The sequence below is a fragment of the Monodelphis domestica genome, chromosome 7 (genome assembly GCF_027887165.1).
Source record: "Monodelphis domestica isolate mMonDom1 chromosome 7, mMonDom1.pri, whole genome shotgun sequence".
NCBI classification, from domain to species: domain Eukaryota; kingdom Metazoa; phylum Chordata; class Mammalia; order Didelphimorphia; family Didelphidae; genus Monodelphis; species Monodelphis domestica.
In genome coordinates this window covers 231,176,544-231,195,544 of record NC_077233.1, presented here as the reverse complement: position 1 = coordinate 231,195,544, position 19,001 = coordinate 231,176,544, and the positions used below count along the sequence as shown (strand labels likewise).

The 19,001-nt window shown below is 38.3% G+C and overlaps 1 protein-coding gene across 2 annotated transcripts in view; it reads left to right on the top strand.

Annotated features, from left to right (window-relative positions):
• Positions 1-15,516, top strand: part of LOC100026277 (acyl-coenzyme A synthetase ACSM2B, mitochondrial) — a 34,030-nt gene extending 18,514 nt beyond the window's left edge. For both annotated transcript variants that reach the window (XM_001376911.4, XM_007498192.2), the window contains exons 7-14: positions 1,716-1,795; positions 3,650-3,773; positions 6,343-6,420; positions 6,768-6,869; positions 7,953-8,080; positions 10,093-10,192; positions 12,605-12,724; positions 13,503-15,516. In XM_001376911.4, the coding sequence (XP_001376948.3) occupies positions 1,716-1,795; positions 3,650-3,773; positions 6,343-6,420; positions 6,768-6,869; positions 7,953-8,080; positions 10,093-10,192; positions 12,605-12,724; positions 13,503-13,598 (828 nt within the window). In that variant the 3' untranslated portion in view covers positions 13,599-15,516. The remainder of the gene's footprint in view (positions 1-1,715; positions 1,796-3,649; positions 3,774-6,342; positions 6,421-6,767; positions 6,870-7,952; positions 8,081-10,092; positions 10,193-12,604; positions 12,725-13,502) is intronic.
• Positions 15,517-19,001: the final 3,485 nt, after the last annotated feature.

The window sequence follows — 19,001 nt, the reverse complement described above, 5'->3', positions numbered from 1 at the left end:
TTTGTTTTTCAGTGTTGTTTGACTCTTCATGTCTGGCTCTTTATGACCCCTTTTGGGCTTTTCTGGGCAAAGATACTGGAGTAGTTTGCCATTTCCTTCTCCAGTCTATTTTACAAATAAGGAAACTGAGGCAGAGTTAGTTAAGTGACTTGCCAAGAGTGCTACAACTAGTAAGTATCTGAGGTCAGATTTGAACTTAGGTCTTCCTGACTCCAGATTTGGCACTCTATCCACTTACACCACTCAGTTGCCTCTTTGAGGGCATAGTCACACCCAACTGGATATTTATAAGATTCTCAGCACATTACTGTGAGCTTGATGCCCTTCACATTCCTGCATACCCCTCCTCCCTTGCTCTGACACAAGTGGGAACTGACTGGAAAATGTGTTTCTCCCCCCTCCCCCCCCATCCCCAGGGAAAGAGGTAGTTACTCTTTCACTCAGTAACTATGTAGTTATAGCCAGCCTGACACAGAGGAGGAGTAAGTAACCTCACTTGTATTGGACAGAAACTTTCAGGAAAATTCCTCTGACCTGAGAGAAGTAGTAAACAAAGCATCTGGTTTGGTGTTGTAGGACTCAGCTCCAAATTGTGCCATTACCACCTATGAGATTCTGGGCACATCATTTAGCTTTTCTGGTCCTCAAGTTTTTACATCCATAAAAATGACTCATGACACTTCTTAGCTCTGTGACCTTGGGCAAGTCACTTAACCTCTGCAAGCCAAGGAGGCAGTGAGGTGACTCAGGGGATAGATTATTGGGCTTGGAGTCAGGAAGACCTGAGTTCAAATTTGGCCTCATACTCTTCCTAGCTGGGCAATTCCATTAATCTCTAATAGCCTTACAAAAGGATCCACTGGAGAAGAAAATAGCAAACTAGTATACTTGCCAAGAAAATCCCATGGAGAGTCAGGAAGAGTCTGACATGCTTGAACAACAACAACAGAAATGAGGAGGTTGATCAAATGTCTTCCGTACAGTCCCTTCCAGCTCTAAATGTAAGATTAATAATTTCCTTTTTTTCTACCCCAGTCCCCGAGCCTAGAACCCTACAATTAAAAACTTGCTCTTTTATCTCTTAAAAGCTCTTTGGTCCAGAGTACCCTACTGAAATGCATATACCTACATGCCTCAGATAAGCATCACCCTAGACTATCATCAGTCACTTCCTAAGTTAGATTCATTGAAAACTATTCAGGAACCTGATGGGGTGGCTCATTGGGGAACCCCAGAAGGAGGGAAAGAGGATCTGAAGGGGAAAAAAAGGAGGCCATCAAAGACAAACATGTGACTTCCCTTGTTTGTCAATGATTGGCCTTGCTGAACTTTCCCTCTGGTCCCTCATGCTACCAGGGAGAAGGCAGACCCCAATAAAATAAAAATATGTAATGAGCCAGACAGAGAGACAGCGTGCTTCAATGCAAAGAACACAGAATTTGGAATCATGGGATTCTATTGCTTATTTTGGAACCTTAGGTAACTCAATCTCTCAGGGCCTCAGAAACTCTTCTGTAAAATAAGAGGATCAAACTAAAAGGCTTCTAAGAAATATTACTCCCCATCTGGAGCTTCATATTAGAACACGGGTATCATTTAGGGACCAGCTTTCTAGGTCTGCAATATCAAAATCACCCATATCAGAAATCTAATATTAGTTTGAAAATTGACTCAACGTTCAATATTGGAGCCATCTTTCTGCTCTTATTCACCAGACTCTCTGCAAATATCCCGTCAATGTCATGTTGGCTCCTCCTATGTTATACCGGATGCTTCTAAACCAAGACCTCACCAGGTAAAGTCAGTCATTGCCTCCAGGTGGGCAAGATTTCTCCTAGGTCATTAACCTGTCCTCAGCCTTGCCCTTCCTCAGAGAAATGTATCTTTCCTGGAATGAATTCTACCACTGTAGTAGGGATGCAGATGAAGCAAATGGGGCACTTATTTCCTAAATGGCACTTTATTCTGATTTAAAATGGCTGTTGGTTGAAGGAATAGGATTGATTTTGTGTGCGCATATAAACCCTAATGACTGTCAGGAGGCAATGGTGGATAGAGTGCTAAACTTAGAATCAGAAAGGCCTGAATTCTTACTCTCTGTAGGACCTTGCACAGCTCTCTGGGTTTCTTCAGCTATAAAATGGGGATGATAATAGCAAATAGCTCACATGGTTGTTCTAATATTTGCAAAATACATTGCTAGGCTTAAAGCCCTATACAAATGTTTATCAGTATCATCATCATTACTCCTATTTTCAGTGGATCATAGATTTAGAGTTAGGAAGGACTCCAGAAATACCATCTAGTCCAATATCCTCATTTTATAGATGAGTAAAATGAAGACAAGAGATATTATGTGACCTAAAATCATTTTGGTATCAAGTGGCAAAGCTGGGGTTTGAATAGAGGTCCTTGGATTCTCCATGGCTAGCTGGTGGGATGTGAAGGGTTCCCAACTACTCCCCCTGCTGCTGAGAATTTTCTTCACCTACCAAAAAACCTGTGTCTAACTTGTGTTTCAGAAGAATGATTGTCATGTATCGGTCATGCTTGGCTTGCAATGTGTGTGGGGCCTCTGAATGTACCTCTGCTAAGAGAAAGAAAGGAGGGGTAATGGGTTGTGATCTTTGGGTTTTAATTCTGTGAATGTAATCTTTTGGGGATACTATTCTAAGGGAGTTAAAGTAGGACATATATGTGTTAACCTTATAAGTATTTGCTCTCATATTATTTCTCTTGTATTGGGGAGATAACAATAATCATAACAATTCCATTAGTAAGAGAAGTTAGGTAGAGAAGTCATATAGAGGGGGTTCTGTGGGTGCCTTATTGTCTGGGGGATGCTTCGCAGTCTCCATTTCCCTAGACTGTGACTCTGCTGGGCAGCAGGGGTATGATGGCTCCCCACAGTGGGGAAAGGAGATGCTAGAAGTATGAAGACACAAGAAACCTTGGGGACAGAGAGAAAGAGAGGGCATAGGAGGAATATGAAGCTGCCCCAAATACAAGCTATCCATTTTATTTTTTCCAAAGCAAATTCTGCCCCCTCATTCCATGCTTCCCCATGGTTGCCAATAGCATACATATATAATGTTTGCACTAGTATTCAGAGTGTTCTGAGCCTCTAGGTTCCTAGTGACGCCCTTTAGGCTCCCCTCAAGCCTTCTTACTCCTTATGAGAGATAAGAGAATAGAAGCGCACAGAGGTTAAATGATTTTCCCAGGGTTATATAGTTGGTAATTAGCACTAGAAATGGAACTCAGGTCCTCTGACTCCTAATCCAAAGTTCTTTTTATAATCGAATAGAACACTGAGCATATAAGTATCATAGAAGGCAGAGAAGAGGACTGTCCCTTTCAACGCTACATATCTGAGCCCAAAACAGTCCTGGGTCCCAATTCAGTGAAAACCCCAAATCTCTCCAAAGACCAAATTTCTCACTCTTCTAATATCTCAAGTCCCAACTACCACCAACTCCCTGTCTTGCCTGGAGAAACTTGTAGCCCTAACCTCTATCCATTCCTACCATAGGTCCTGGGACAAGAACTTGTTCTTGATGTGGTTTTAGGGGCTCAGGACAATTTTGTTCCCCAAAAGAATTTTCCATAAGAGCTCAGGACAGTTTGTTTGTTTTCTTTTTTTGTTCAGGTTCAAATTCCAAAGTCTTCATTCCTGCCTCAGCGCTGGAGAGACACTCCTTCCTGAAACTCTGCAAAAGTGGAGGATGCAGACTGGGCTAAATATCAAGGAAATCTATGGACAAACAGAAACTGTACGTACTTTCACCTCTAGCTAAAGGCAGCATGACCCAAGAGTAGTTTTGAAAACTTGTTTTCAAAATTTCTAGAACATGCATACACTTGTATTTTCTGAAATCCTAAATCATCAGCTATGTCTGCCCTGGGGAAATATTTGAACCAAAATCAAGCAATTAGCTTGAATGTGGTTGAGATGGAGATATTTCTCATGGTTTCTTTTATCCAAGATTACTTGGTAGTACTCGCAGTTGTAAATTTATCAGCTTTAAAAAAAAAAAAGGTTTTCAGTCTCTGTGCAATAAAGTGTTTGCAGTCTAATTTTCTGAAAGATATTCCCTATTGTTGTTTATTGAACAAGTATTTGCTTTGTGCACATTTTTAATTCATTCATTAAATCATTTATTTTCAACATTTATTTTTTTAATTTTGAATTACAAATTCTCTTCCTGACTCTAACCTTCTCCTCTATCCATTGAGAACAAAAGCAAAATTATATCAATTATACATATGAAATCATACAAAACATTTCCATTTAGGGAAAAAAGGGAGAAAAATTAAATGTACCATTTTACATCTATCAAATTTGCTGATGTGACAAAAGAGGAGAATGACAAATGTTGAAGGAGGAAAATTGGAACACTAATGCACAGCTGGTGGAGTTGTGAACCGATCAAACTATTCTGGACAGCAATTTAGAACTAAGCCCCAAGGCTGATCAAGCTATGTATTATTCCCTTTGATCTATCAATAGTATTACTCAGTCTATATCTCCAAAAGACTCCCCCCCCCAAAAAAGGAAGAGGACCTATATGTACAAAAATTATTTATAGCAGCTCTTTTTGTGGTGGCAAAGAATTAAGGAATGGGAAGGAAGGAAGGAAGGAAGGAAGGAAGGAAGGAAGGAAGGAAGGAAGGAAGGAAGGAAGGAAGGAAGGAAGGAAGGAAGGAAGGAAGGAAGGAAGGAAGGAAGGAAGGAAGGAAGGAAGGAAGGAAGGAAGGAAAGAAGGAAGGAAGGAAGGAAGGAAGGAAGGAAGGAAGGAAGGAAGGAAGAAAGGAAGGAAGGAAGGAAGGAAGGAAGGAAGGAAGGAAGGAAGGAAGGAAGGAAGGAAGGAAGGAAGGAAGGAAGGAAGGAAGGAAGGGAGGGAGGGAGGGAGGGAGGGAGGGAGGGAGGGAAGGAGGGAGGGAGGGAAGGAGGGAGGAAGGAACGGAGGGAGGGAGGGTGGACTGCCAGGCATGATGCTATTATGATCCCCATTTAAAATTGAGGAAACTGATGCAGCCAGAGGTTAATTTAAATGAACGGGATAATATAGAACAGCTGAGGGAAGAAGGATGGGGAACAGTGTAAGATACCAGGGGCAAAGGGTAGTGAAGTAGGAGATACAGGCTTCACCAACTGCACAAGTGTACATGGACCATGTAGGGAAGGATTTCTATCAGGGCATAGCAATGCAGGCTAGCAGTGTGCAAGATCAAGATTCCACAGACTTGGCTGGGTCAGGATTCTAAGGCAGTTGAAAATCTCTCTCTCTGAAGCTAGTCAGATTTGAAAGTGGGCCTAGTGGTCTCTCTGAAGAACCAATTGAGGAGCTGCCAAGGACTTTTGGGTTCTCAAAAGGTTGAGTGAGTGTTCCCCTTCACTGTGGTGGACATTGTGAATGGTGAGAACTTTCTCCCCTTTTGGACCTTGTGAGGACACTACAACTTGATCCTGCTGTCTGGAGTTTGTGAGAATCTGGCCCTGTGGAAATTGATAACCCCTTAGTAATCTGTAGTTTAGTTTAGTTAAGTTTATTTTATATTTAAATATATATTATAGTTTATATTATATATATATATATTATTTTTTTATTTTATATTTATTACTTGGGTGGGTTATCATTATTAGTAGACACTCCTAATCCCCTCCTAATGCCCTTTTAAATTAAATATACCTTCATCCCCAGCCTATCTTTATTTTCCAGCTGCATGTAAAGGGGGGAGATTCACTGATCATTTTAAAAGCTTGACACAGTTGTCTGCCGCAGTGACTGTAATTCCAAGGAGTAAAACAAAACCATGTCACAAAATTGAGGGTAGGGGACCCTAGTCCTTAAAAGATTCAGTAAGTATAGGTCTGTCTAGTTAGCCAAGTACTGATCTGTGACTGGTAGACTTCTTTATCCATAGCCTATGCAGGACCAGCTGCTAGGGAAGGAGAAACTAGACTGAAAGAGATGGATCTACTTTGCTTTATCTAGAACTATTCGTTTTGAAACAAGGTGATTAATGAGACTCTTCAACTTGCCTAAAGCATCCTGTTTTCTCCACCTTGCCTTTGCTTTGGGTACCTACTTCCTTGACAATTGTTCTTTTGATCCATTCTGGATTTTTTAAGAAAAATTAATATGAAAAGAAAAAAGTAAATTAAATATACCCTATTATATATTTATTGTTGTTATCATCTGTTACCCTTCCTAAAAACCTTCCCCAAATCCCTTGCTTTAATAACCAAAAGAGGGTCTCTTTTGCTGGGCTATTATGTCAACAACCCCTCATGTAGCTCCTTAATTTCATTGTCTCATTTCACTATGATTTTCACAGGGCATTACTTGCAGGTATAGCTCAAAGGAAGGCAAGCCTGGCTTCATGGGAAAGGCAGTGCCAAATTATACTGTCCAGGTTTGTTGCTTCTTTTGTCCTTGGGTCCAGTTTGAATGCTGGAGCTCTTCTTTTCATGGGCTCCATAACAAAAATAGAACATTAAGAGATTAACTGTTTCAGCACCCTACTTATGGTCAGTTCTCTTTGGATAATCTGATAAATTTTGCTCTATGTAGCTACAGATCACTCAATTTTCCTAATAGGAAAAGGGTTTGGAAAGTTTATCTAATCTTACAATGTAAATGCAAAAACATTTTAAGGTCACTTTCCAAAACCTTGTCTCTTACTCACATACAAAGGAAGCATGGGGAGGGTAGTTCCTTTGTATGACATTCACATTTTTTTCTATGAACCTCTTTTTCCAGATTATTGATGATAACGGTAATGTTCTGCCTCCTGGCACAAAAGGAGAAATTGGTATCAAAATCAAACCCATCAAACCTGTTGGCTTCTTCTCTGGTTATGTGGTAAGGCATCTTTAGTCACCCTGTCCCTTTGGGGCTTATACAAAAAAAATAGGGAGATGTATGAAGGTATCATGCCCTCCTGAGCCCAACAGACCTAGGAAGGAAAGGTGGACTAGCTCCCTTGGGCCTTGGATTCAGTGCTTAGGTGACCCAAGTAGATAACTCATCTAGCCCCCTTTTTGACCTTCAGGAAATTTCAGGAAAAAAATGAGGAATACTCAACTAGTACAAGATAGGAATTCTCAAGGACTGGCATTTACTTTTGCCACCCATTCCACCTAGGAGAACTCTGTCTATTGGATCAAAATTCAGTAATCCTCAAAGTCTTCTCATCTCCCAGACCAATTCATGGCATTTGCCAATTTCCAAGCTGTCAATGCTCATACTGAAAGTTTAACAACTACCTCCCTCAAGCCACAACTGGCTTCAGCATGCCTCTAATTATAACCCACTGACACTTTAGATAAATGAGATCATGCCAAGCAAATATTAATAGTATCAGATCAAGGAGGATCCTGGAAATTAGAGAATGGATGGAGATAATTAAAGAATACTTACTCTGGAGAACATGAGCTCTTGAGGTGAGAATCAACACTACAAACCTATCTTCAGAGTGAGTAAATTCATTGAGGGTAGGGAATATTCCAATTTTTCTTTGTATTCCCAACACCTAGAAGAGTTCCTGAACCATAGTAAATGTTTAATTAATACTTGCTGATTTCTTAATTAGTTTAGGGTGAGCATTATTTTGGTTCTGCTTCTATTTCCCTAGCTTGTTGATTAATTGATTAATTGGTAGAGGGCAGGAACTGATTGCTGAGGGTGGCGGGTTGTCTTTGTATTGCCTAACAGTGTCAATACCTTTCACATAGTAGGTGCTTAGCAAATGTTTATTGTTTGATTGATTTAATGACCTATAGTACCCAGGTATGAATAATGAATCCTTGAGACTTTACTCCATTTCAAACCATTGACTTGAGGGAAGGAAAAGTTGTATACAGGCTGTGGTAGTCAACCTTGGCTATAGCTTCTTCTGGCACACTAACCTTTTCCCATAGTTATATATCATCCTATGATCACCAGGACAATGCTGAGAAAACAGCTGCCAATACCCTAGGGAATTTCTGGCGCATGGGGGACCTTGGAATCATGGACAAAGATGGGAATTTCCAGTATATTGGAAGAGCTGATGACATCATCAATTCAAGGGGGTGAGGTTTGGTTTTGTCAAATGGGGGAAAGGAGATTTGGGGTTTCAGAATGTGATTGAACAGGTGGTACTTCAGGGAAAATGAGTTTGGTTGGGGCAATGAGATCTGAAGGCAAAAATGTGCCATTAAAGATCTCAGACTAGTTTTTGTTTTCTAACCATTAGGTCCTGAACCTCTTGTGCCCTCAGGAATTCAGGTGGATCTTTAAACTTGCCATTATATAATCTAAAGCAGTTAACCTAGAATACTATGTAATCCAGTGGATTTTAGTCTGCCAGTGCACTTAAATTGCTCATTTAAAAAATAAATCCAATATGAAAAGAGGTTGAAAGATTTTATTCATGTTCATCTTTTTTGACACTGGCTCTCTGATATGGCGACACAGTTTAAGCTCACTTAAAATATTTGTGTGTGAGTGTGTGTGTGTGTGTGTGTGTGTGTATACACATGTTTTGGGAGAGGCTAGGTAGCACAATAGATGGAGTGCCAGAGGTTTGAAAACATAAGATCCTGGGTTCAAATCTGGTGTCAGACACTTCCTAGCTATTTGACCCTGGGCAAATCACTTAACCCTGATTGCCCAACCTTTGCTACTCTTCTGTCTTAGACTTGATATTAAGACAGAAAGTAAGAAGTTTTTTGTTTGTTTGTTTGTTTTTAAACCCTCACCTTCCTTCTTGGAGTTCCAAGGCAGAAGAGTGGTAAGGACTAGGCAATGGGGGTCAAGTGACTTGCCCAAGGTCACACAGCTGGGAAGTGTCTGAGGCCAGATTTGAACCTAAAGTAAGAAGTTTTTTTTTAAATAACATTTTTTCATTTGCAATAAGAAGGGAATGTGGAAAAGTAGAGCTGACGTAGTTCAGAAGAGCTAGGTTTAAGACCTCTGACACACACTAATTGTATTACCTTGGTCAGTCACTTAACCTCTCTATGTCCCATGTAACACTTTATAATTATGAACTGCAGAATGGTTGCTGAGCTGAATGAGTACAAGTTTCTTCAAAGGGGAGCTCTCCACACTGACAAAATCACAGATTTATACCCTTCACCCCAAAGAAAGGAGCAAGGGTCATCAACATAAGGGATGGACCATGAAAATCACAGGCATTCAACCTGTTTATAGATGTAAATTCACTAAAGGATTGATTTAGATTGGAGAAAAGGTGAAGAATTAGGAAAAACTGAGTATGTTGCAGAAAGCACTGGTCTTGGAGACTAGAGATCTGGGTTCTAGTCTGATACTGTCATTAACTACCTTTAGCCTTGGGCACAACCAATTCCCTTTTGCCTTGGTTTCTCTGCCTATAACATAAGACAGTCTGATTAGAAGATCCTTAAGTATCCTTCTATCTCCAGAGTTTTCTGAGATTGTGTAATTGTCCTAAACCCCAAAGAAGGATTAGTAAATTATGGATTATTAAATGAATGTGGCCCTAAATGGCGACCTAAACTCAAAATGGTTCTTTGAAGAGTCTTTGTTTAAGGAAGAAGAACTTTCACTGTCCCCACAAAGGACAGAAATAAACTCAACCTAAAGTGAGATGGAGTAAAATATAGCACACACACACACACACACACACACACACACACACATGCAAAAAGAGCTCCTTGGTGGGGAGGATTATGGGAACACTACTAGGATGAATGATCAAAAGGAGTTTTAGAAAGTCTTTTTGCTGACAATCTTCACAAAGAGTGAAAGCCCGTTGGCAATTGACTGGACTGCATGACTTCTCAATATTTCCTTTTTCCATATGGGTCTGTCAAATAAGATATAGCAACCAGTAGCCCACCAGCAGGTAGGGTCTCACTGATGATATTTCTCTGGAGCACAGCAATATAAAACATTTTCTTACTTAAATTCTTTGGAAACTCTAGGCAGTGAAAAGGTTGTTCTAAAGCAAATGACACTTTGGAAATGGGTAAGAAAAGAGGGTCTGAAAGAAACTATGGTAGATGTGGCTTCTTTTCTCTTTAATGAAAGAAGACTGAAAACCCATTTCCTCTTTCAGGTATCGAATAGGCCCCTCAGAGGTAGAAAATGCCTTGAATGAGCACCCAGCTGTGGCAGAGTCAGCAGTGATCAGCAGCCCAGATGCCAACCAAGGAGAGGTGAGAGGCAGGCTGCAACTGGGCATGAAGGGTGGACCACAGCAGTATCTGTTTGTCTGAGGCTGCAAAGGGCAGATCATTGCATATCAAGGTGATGAATCCTGTATGGAAGCCAGAGAGGGAGTGGGCAACAAAATAAAGGACATGTTTCCTACCCATGGGTAATGTAAGGGAGCAGAATCACAAAAGGGGGGGCAGCTTGATCCCAGAACAACTTAATATATATGCATGGAATTAAGTGGGTCAGATTTCAGAAAATGTCCATGTGCAAGCAATCTTTTGCAATAATGAGAATCATAATGAATGGTCACAGATCCTAATAAAGGATATTGGGTCTCTCCGATTCAGCACAGGAAAGATAGATAGAGTCAGAATGAAGGGAGAGAGACCAGAAAGAAGAATACTAATTAGGAAAGGCAAGCAGAGAAAAAGAGCAGTCTTCAAGTATTTTCTTTTAATCTTATTTTTATTGACATCTTTTATTCTTAATATCCTATTTAGCTTGATCCCATAAGTGTGAATAATGAATCCATTCAAGTAGTAGTCACATATATTTGAATTTATATTATTCATGCAAAGTTATAGTTTTGTAAAAGATGATAATTGGCTCCAACCCAATGGATAAATATGAATTCAAATAATGTAACCACTTCAGGGGAATTTATTGTTTGCACTGATTGAGACCCAGCTGTATTTCCTAATATATCAAGATGAGATTCATAAAATTGAAAAAAAAAAAGGCAATAAATAAGATTAGAAGCTGGTGTTTAGAGTTAAAGAAACCATTAGCTAATTTTGTTTTTAAAAGAAAAAAGCTAAATTACTAGTATCAAAAATGAAAAAGAACCTACAAATAATGAAGAAGGAATAAAGAAAATTACTAGAAACTGCTTTGCTCAGATATGTACCAATAAAACTAACAACTTAAATGAAATAGATGAATATTTACAAAACATAAATGCCCGGATTAACAGGATGAAAAATAGTGAATTTAAATAGCCCAATCTCAGAGAAGGAAATTGAACAAACTAAATATATCCCTCATCTCTCCCCTACCAGGGAAATATCTATTATAACAAAGATTAAAAATAAAGAAGGAAAAACAGTATACCAAAACTAATGTCTGATAGTATATTCAGTATTTCTCACTGTAGTACCCCCCCATAAAATAGTCTTCATATATTTGAAGGGTTATCCTTTATAGAAAGAGCTAAACTTGCTGCTCTTTGACCCCAAGAGGAGTAAACAGAAGTTGTAAGAAGCAAATTTAGCTGTGATTTTAGAACAATCTTCTTAATTAAAATTCTCTGAAAATGTGGTATAGACTGTCTCAGGCATAGGAGATTTCTTCTTTCTTGAAACCTCCAAGACCAGACAGTTACCTGACAAATATACTATAGAAAGTCTTGTGCAGTTAGGGGCTGACCAAAAGGGTCTCTGAGAAATATTCCAACTATGAGCTTCTGCAATTTACAAGGAAAATCTATAACAAAAGACATGGAAGAGTTCCAGCTTAGCAAGTAAATATGCCAAGGAAAGTGGGAGAAGGATGAAACAAGCAGGGGAAAGGGGATGAAAAAAAGAAAAAAGGGGAAAAGACTCTCCTGACTAATATATTTCATTTTCTCATTCCAAGGGAAGCTCTACCTAGAGCATTTTTTGGACCAGACTTATAATCCCATTGATGTAGGAATCTCCCAATGAAATATGCAATCAGTATGCATTAGTCTTTGTCTAAACTCCTTCATTCAATTTTCTCCCAACTATTTCCCCTACATTACAGAATAATGCTGTTCTTACTGGTCTGACGTATAAGCTGGCCTTGGGGATGTTTATCCCTCTAAAAGCATTTGAACCCTGCCTGCCTACTCCTGATGGCTACCTTCACTTTCACTGGTAGTAGTGATAGCATTGATGGAGCTGGTAATGATAGCAGTCCTGATGGTGATGATGATGAAGGCAGTGGTGGTGGTAGTAATATTATTACTGCTGCTGACAGAGAATCATGAAGAAGAGAATCATGATGAAGACAACTCATGGTGGCGATTGAGGATAATGGTGATGAAAATAGTGGTATGGTGGCACTTATGATGGTCAGGATGCTGCGAGTCATGGCTGGTGGTTAATATGGAATTCATGATAATTACAGCCATGGTGGTGATGGTACTTATGGTGATCATGATGATGATAGTCTTGTTAGTAACAATGGATGGTGATTATGGTGATAGTAGTGGACATTGCAATGATGGTGGTCATGATAATGGCAAGTTATTTTGATGATAGTGCTGATGGTGGTAATGATGCCAGTGGAGGGGTATTAATACTAATCAAGATGATGAATACTTTCAGTGGTATGTTTTACTTTTGTGTTTAACAACAATAAACTCTTTTTACTTTATGCTCTTCCTGTAGGTGGTAAAGGCATTTGTAGTACTGGATCCTAAGTTCAAATCCCATGACCAGGAAGAGCTCATTAGAGAACTACAGAAGCATGTGAAAGCTACAACTGCCCCCTACAAGTACCCCAGAAAGGTGAGGCTTCTCTGAGTTTATAGAAGAAAGCCATTTTCACCTCAAACCCCTGATATCACATCACCATTCTTACCTTTCTAGGAGTCAGTATCTTTGACCCACAAACTCTCCTGAACTATCCAGAAAGAGAGACTGATAAGTGACTGATTACACTGTCCTAGGTCTATTGGACAGTAAGGACGATGGCCCATGACTGCCCTTGATTCCAACCAATCACTCTTCTGTTTAGACAGATTCAATATACATCACCACACATTTGGGAGATAAGACCTGATTCCCAGTATTGCTTAATGTATGATTTGATGGAATAACAAAGTCCTGTCTCACAAGAATTTACTTTATTAGATATACCAATCTTTTCATGGATATCTTAAACCCCAGGCACCTTGAGCTTTTATATCAAATCCTAGGCTCTCTTTTCATCCATCTTATCAAAAATTATTTTCATAATCTGCTGGTAACATATGACATTGTGGGGAGCTCTCTGTCAAAGGGAGTTAGTTATTTAGACTGAGTCCCTGCCTTCTATAAATGTCTAGTGCATGAAGACACTTAAATTTTCAGCTCTAGACCTATGCACAACAGCTTTTCCCACCAAACTAGTCATGTGAGAAAGATATACATACACATAGAAAACCATGGGTGATCCTGGGCAAATCATCAACTGCCTAGCCCTTACCGCTCTTCTATCTTGGAACCAATACTTGGTTTCAATTCTAAGACAGAAGGTAAGGGTTTAAAAAAAGAAAGAAAAACATGTGTCATCTTTCCCAAACAGGTGGAGTTTGTTTCAACACTTCCCAAGACAGTCACTGGAAAAATCCAACGGGCCAAGCTGCGAAAAGATGAATGGAAGCAACCAACGAGGACCTAGGACCTCCTCAGATCCCAGTGATATTGCACAATGTGGTTGTCTGTCCCCAAAAAGAGCAGGGTCCTTTTCCTTTCTCAGCCCCTATTCTGGTATAAGCCTATCATAGACTAGACTATTGTCTCAAGTTCAGGGACATAATTTATTGGGGTACTCACAGACCACAAAATGCAATAAAAGATTAATACAATAGAATGTTCTCTTCATTCTTTGTCAGCTCATGAAAGGCTTCCAAAATTTCTCTGCAACTATCCCTTTTACAATTTCTTATATCACATTGGTATTCCATTATAGTCATACAGCAGCTAGGTGGATCAGGAAGACCTGAGTTCATAACTAATCTCTGAGATTTACTAGCTTTGATACCTTGGGCAAGTCACTTAACCTCAGTTTCCTGAATTATAAAATAGGGGAAACAATAGCACCTATTTGAAGGGTTGTTGTAAAGGTCAAAGAGATACTATTTGTCAAGTGTTTAGCTCAGTGCCTGTGATATAAATATGAGCTACTATTATCATATACCATAATAGTTGCAGGAAATGCCTTAGTTTCCAGATCTTTATCACTACAAAAAGAACTGTTATAAATATTATTGCATATATGGTTTTGTTTCTTCTTTCTTTTATCTCTTTGAGGTATAATCCTAGTAGTGGTACCACTTGGCAAAGGATATATCCTTTTTCATGAATTTTTGGACATAAATCAAAACTGCTTTCTAAGATGGCTAAACCAATTCATAGTTCCATGAACTGAGTGCTTCAATGTGCCTTTTTTCCTACAGTCTCTCCAATATGTGCTATTTTTCTTTTTTTAATCATTTTTGCTAATCTGATGAGTGTGAAATGGAATCTTAGAATTGCTTTCATTTGCATTTTCCTGTTTATTTAGTGATTTGGAGCATTTTTGCATATGGCTATTTATAATTTGGTATATTGCTTTTAAAACTGCTTGTTTCTGTATTTTGACAACCTGTTCGTTGGGAAATGACTCTATTTCTTACTTTTTTGAAACAATTCCCTTTTTATCAGAGAAATTTGCTGCAAAGATTTTCCCCACCATTAATTGTTTCCTCCAAAGGAATAATTTTCTGAAATGGACAAAATAATTACAAAATTCATTTGGAGAAAGAAAAGAGAAAATAAGGGAAATCATGGGGAAAATGAAAGAATTAAGGGGAGATAATACATCTAGGCCTCAGACTATATTTTCTAGCAGCAATCATCAAAATTAGATATTACATAAAATATTAGATACTGGATAAAATCATTAGATACTAGGTAAATGTAACAGACTAGACCAGTAGTCATCAAATATCCTGAGTACCATATCCACTGGAGCCTATTTTGGTAAAACCCTGGAACTGTAGTGATATCTCAGAGTTCTTTTAATTTGCATTTCTCTGATCAGTGGTAATTTGGAGCATTTTTTTTCATATGGCTATAAAAAGTTTTAACTTATCTGAGAACTTCTTGTTCATATCCTTTGACCATTTATCAATTGGAGAATGACTGATATTCTTGTAAATTTGACTCAGCTCTCTATATATTTGAGAAAGGAGACCTTTGTCAAAGGTATTTACCATAGAATTTTTTCCTTTATTTTCCTTCTAATCTTGGTTTTGTTTGTTGTAATCATCATTATCCATTTTACATCTCTTTGTGTTCTCTATGTCTTTATCCATAAGTCTGTCTTGTCTCCCCTAATTTGTTTATGGCATCACCCTTTCTTTCTAAATCATGTATCCATTATGGCTTTCTCTTGACATATAGTACAAGATGTTGGTCTTTGCCCAGCTTTTACCATACTATTTTCCAATTTTCCCAGCAGTTTTTGTCTAATAGTGAGATTTTTCTCCCAAAAGCTTGGATCTTTAGTACAATATTGTATAAAATAAATAAAAAGTCAATATTTTCTCATCTTATTTTTGTAGACTATAATCTTCAGTTAGCCAGTCAAAAAGCTTGTGCTACTATGTGCCAGGCACTGTGTTATGTACTGTGGTTACAAAAAAAAAAAAAAACCAGTCCTCCAGCAGCTCATAATCTGATTGGGGAGACAACATCCAAACAATTATGTACAAATTAGTTAACTACAAGATAAAAAGAAAACAGTCGACAGAGTGAGGGCATTAGACTGAAAAAGAATGAGAAAAGACTTTCTGTAGAAGATGAGATTTTAGCCAGAACTTAAAGGAAACCAAGCCAGGAAAGGCAGATGCATTTTAGGCCATGAGTACAGTCAGTGAAAATGATCAAAGCCAAGAAATGGATTATCTTGTTTGGGGAACAACAAGAAGGGCAGTGGCACTGGGTCAAAATGTTTGAGGAAAGAAGAGGGTATAAGGTATGAGAAGATTGGAAAAGTTTGGGGAGGAAGCTATGTTGTAAGTGCCTTGAATGCCAAACAGAGAATTTTGCATACACATACATATATGTCCACCAAATCAACATGCTGCCCATATTCTTTATATATCCTATAATATAATCTATAATATAGCTATAGCAGCTGGGTGGCACAGTGGATAGAATGCTGGACCTGGAATCAGGAAGACTTATCTTTCCAAGTTCAAATCTGGCCTCGGTCACTTACTAGCATGGGACCCTGGGCAAGTCATTGAACCTTGTTTGCCTCAGTTTCCTCATCTATAAAAGGAGACAGAAAAGAAAATGGCAAACCACTCTAGTATCTTTGCCAATAAAACCCCAAATGAGATCACAAAAAGTCAAATATGACAATCAACCAAACAACAAAAGTTTTATGAAAACAGTCTACACACTGATCCAATAGCATAAATGTAAAAACTAAAAACAAAAATAAACCTGAACACTATTTAATTATAATAACCAAATTTGGGCCCAGAAGAGAAATAAGAAAAACATTTCCCTTCCTTCTTTTGTGAAATAATTAGAGATTTTAGGTATGTACTATACCTAAGGCCTCCCATTGTCAAATTCAATTAATATATTGGTTACTTCTATTAATCTGTTTTTATTTCTTCTTCCTTTTTTGTTGTTATAATGAATGTTCTTTGAGTGAGAAGGGCAGATGTACATATTCAAAAAGGAAAGTGATATTAAGAGAAAAGCTAATTTTTTATAGGTTGGTTACACTAGACAATATCTAGGTTTTTTCTTCCTCTTACTTTCTTTGATTCATCAGTGCCTCTGATCCAAAGCTGCTGGTTTTTGCTTAAAGAATATGTATCCCTGAACCTGGTTTGGCCCATCTGCTGAGAAGGCTTTACTAGAGTGTGGCCACTAGGAATGCTACAGCTTTTTGGAGCCTCAGGTGAGGGTTGAGTGAAAGATAGACACCAAAGTTGGATGAGCAGTCCTGCAAAGGACTCAGCAAGCCCTCACACCAGAGGTTCTAATCCTTCTTGAAAACCTTCACATCTTGTGAAGTAAGTTCTATTATACTCTCTACTTTAGAGATGAAGAAACTAAAGCTCAAAGGGTATAAATGATTTGCCCAGGGACACACAACCAGTAAAGTAATGGAGGCAGAATTCAAACCCAGGCTTTACAAACTCCAAATCTAATACTTTGTCCATTACACCATGGAGATCATAATATGATAATTATAATTTTTTACAATAACTTTTTATTTTTCCAGATTACATATTGATACAATTTTTAACATTCATTTTCTGATATTTTGTGATACATATTCTCTCTCTCTTTCTCACTCCTCCACCCAGTCCAAGAAGGCAGATAATTTGATATTGGTTGTACAAATATGATCATATAATAAATATTTCCATGTCCATTGTGTTGTGAAAGAAGAGATATATTGCTTTTGCTAGTGAAGAATTCGCAGAAGAAATAAAGAATAGTATTTTAAAAAGAGAGAATATGTACCACAAAGATAAATTTAGTCAAATATTCACTGAGGAATTTCTTTTAGTGTTAGTGAAGTCAACTTCACAATAATAAATAAATAAATAAACAAACGAATGAATGAATGAATGAATGAATAAATGATGATAAATAAATAAAGTGATTGAAGGAAAAGGGGCTATTTGGTGTGCAGAAGAGAAGACTTGGGAGGAGTTACAAAAGCTATCTTCAAGTATTTGGAGGGCAGTCATGTGGAAAGGGAACTAAAATCATTCTGCTTCACCTCAAAGGCCAGAACTACTTACTACAAGGCGAAACTGCAAATAGAATAACTTGGGCATTGATGCAAGGAAAAACATGTGAACTTTTGAACAATTAGAGCTTCCCCCAAATGGAATGTGCTGACTTGAGAGGTGGTTGGTGCTCCCTAAGGAAAAGTTATCAACTTTTAATAAACTGAAGGTTAGATGACCAATTATTTAGAATGTTTTATGTTGAACTCTTGGTCAAATATGGATTGGACTAGCTCACCTTTTGATTTCTCCCAGCTCTGGGAGTCATGTGCTCAGTGAAAAGAGTGGTAAGCCTACAGTCATGAAAATCTAAGATCATTTACAAACTCGAAGATACTTACTATGTGTATGATCTTGAGCAAATCACTCGATGGCTATTCGTCTAATTTCCTCATTTGTAAAGTGGAGCTCATAACAGCATTTACCTACCAGAGCTGTCATGAAGATCATATATTTTTGAAGTACATAGCTGCCATGTGTCTGCCATGTAATAGGGTACTTAGTAAATTTTTCATCCCACCATCTTCCCAAACTCTGAGCTTCTATAACTATAGTTCTGAAAATGATGCAGAATATAGAAAGATCACTTTCCTGGGTTCAGAAAAGTAAGACAGGTTCCACTCTGACATAGCTATCTTTCTCTGTTGTTCAGTCATGTCTAATTCTTTATAACTCCATTTGGGTGTTTTTTTTTGGCAAAGACACTGGAGGGTTTGTCATTTCTTTCTCCAGCTCAGTTTATAGATGAAGAAATTGAGGCATACAGGATAGAATGAGTTGCCATGGGTCACATAGCTAGTTAGTGCCTGAGGCCAGATTTGAACCTGGGACAATGAGTCTTCCTGACTCCAGGTCCAGCACTCTCTCCTTTGTGCCCTCTAGCTGTACCTTTCTAAATTCTAAATTTCTAAAATTCTAAAATTTCTAAAAATTAAATTCTAAAATTAAAATCTAAAAATTATTATATTTTACTTACCTTCACTTACTCTGTGATCCAGCCAAACAAACCTTCTTCCTGCTTCTCACATAAAGAGAACTATCATCCATCTCCATCCCGTTGCACTGGTTGTCCCTAATGTCTGGAATGCGCTCCCTCCTCACCTTTATCTCTTAGAGTTCTTAGGTTCCTTTAGAGTTCAGTCAAAGCATCATTTTCCATATAAAGCATTTCATTACCCCAGCAACTGCTGGGAAAAATCTCCCTTCCTCCCCACTCCAAAATATCTTATACTTATGTCTATATTTTATATATTCTTGTGTATGTAAATAATTTC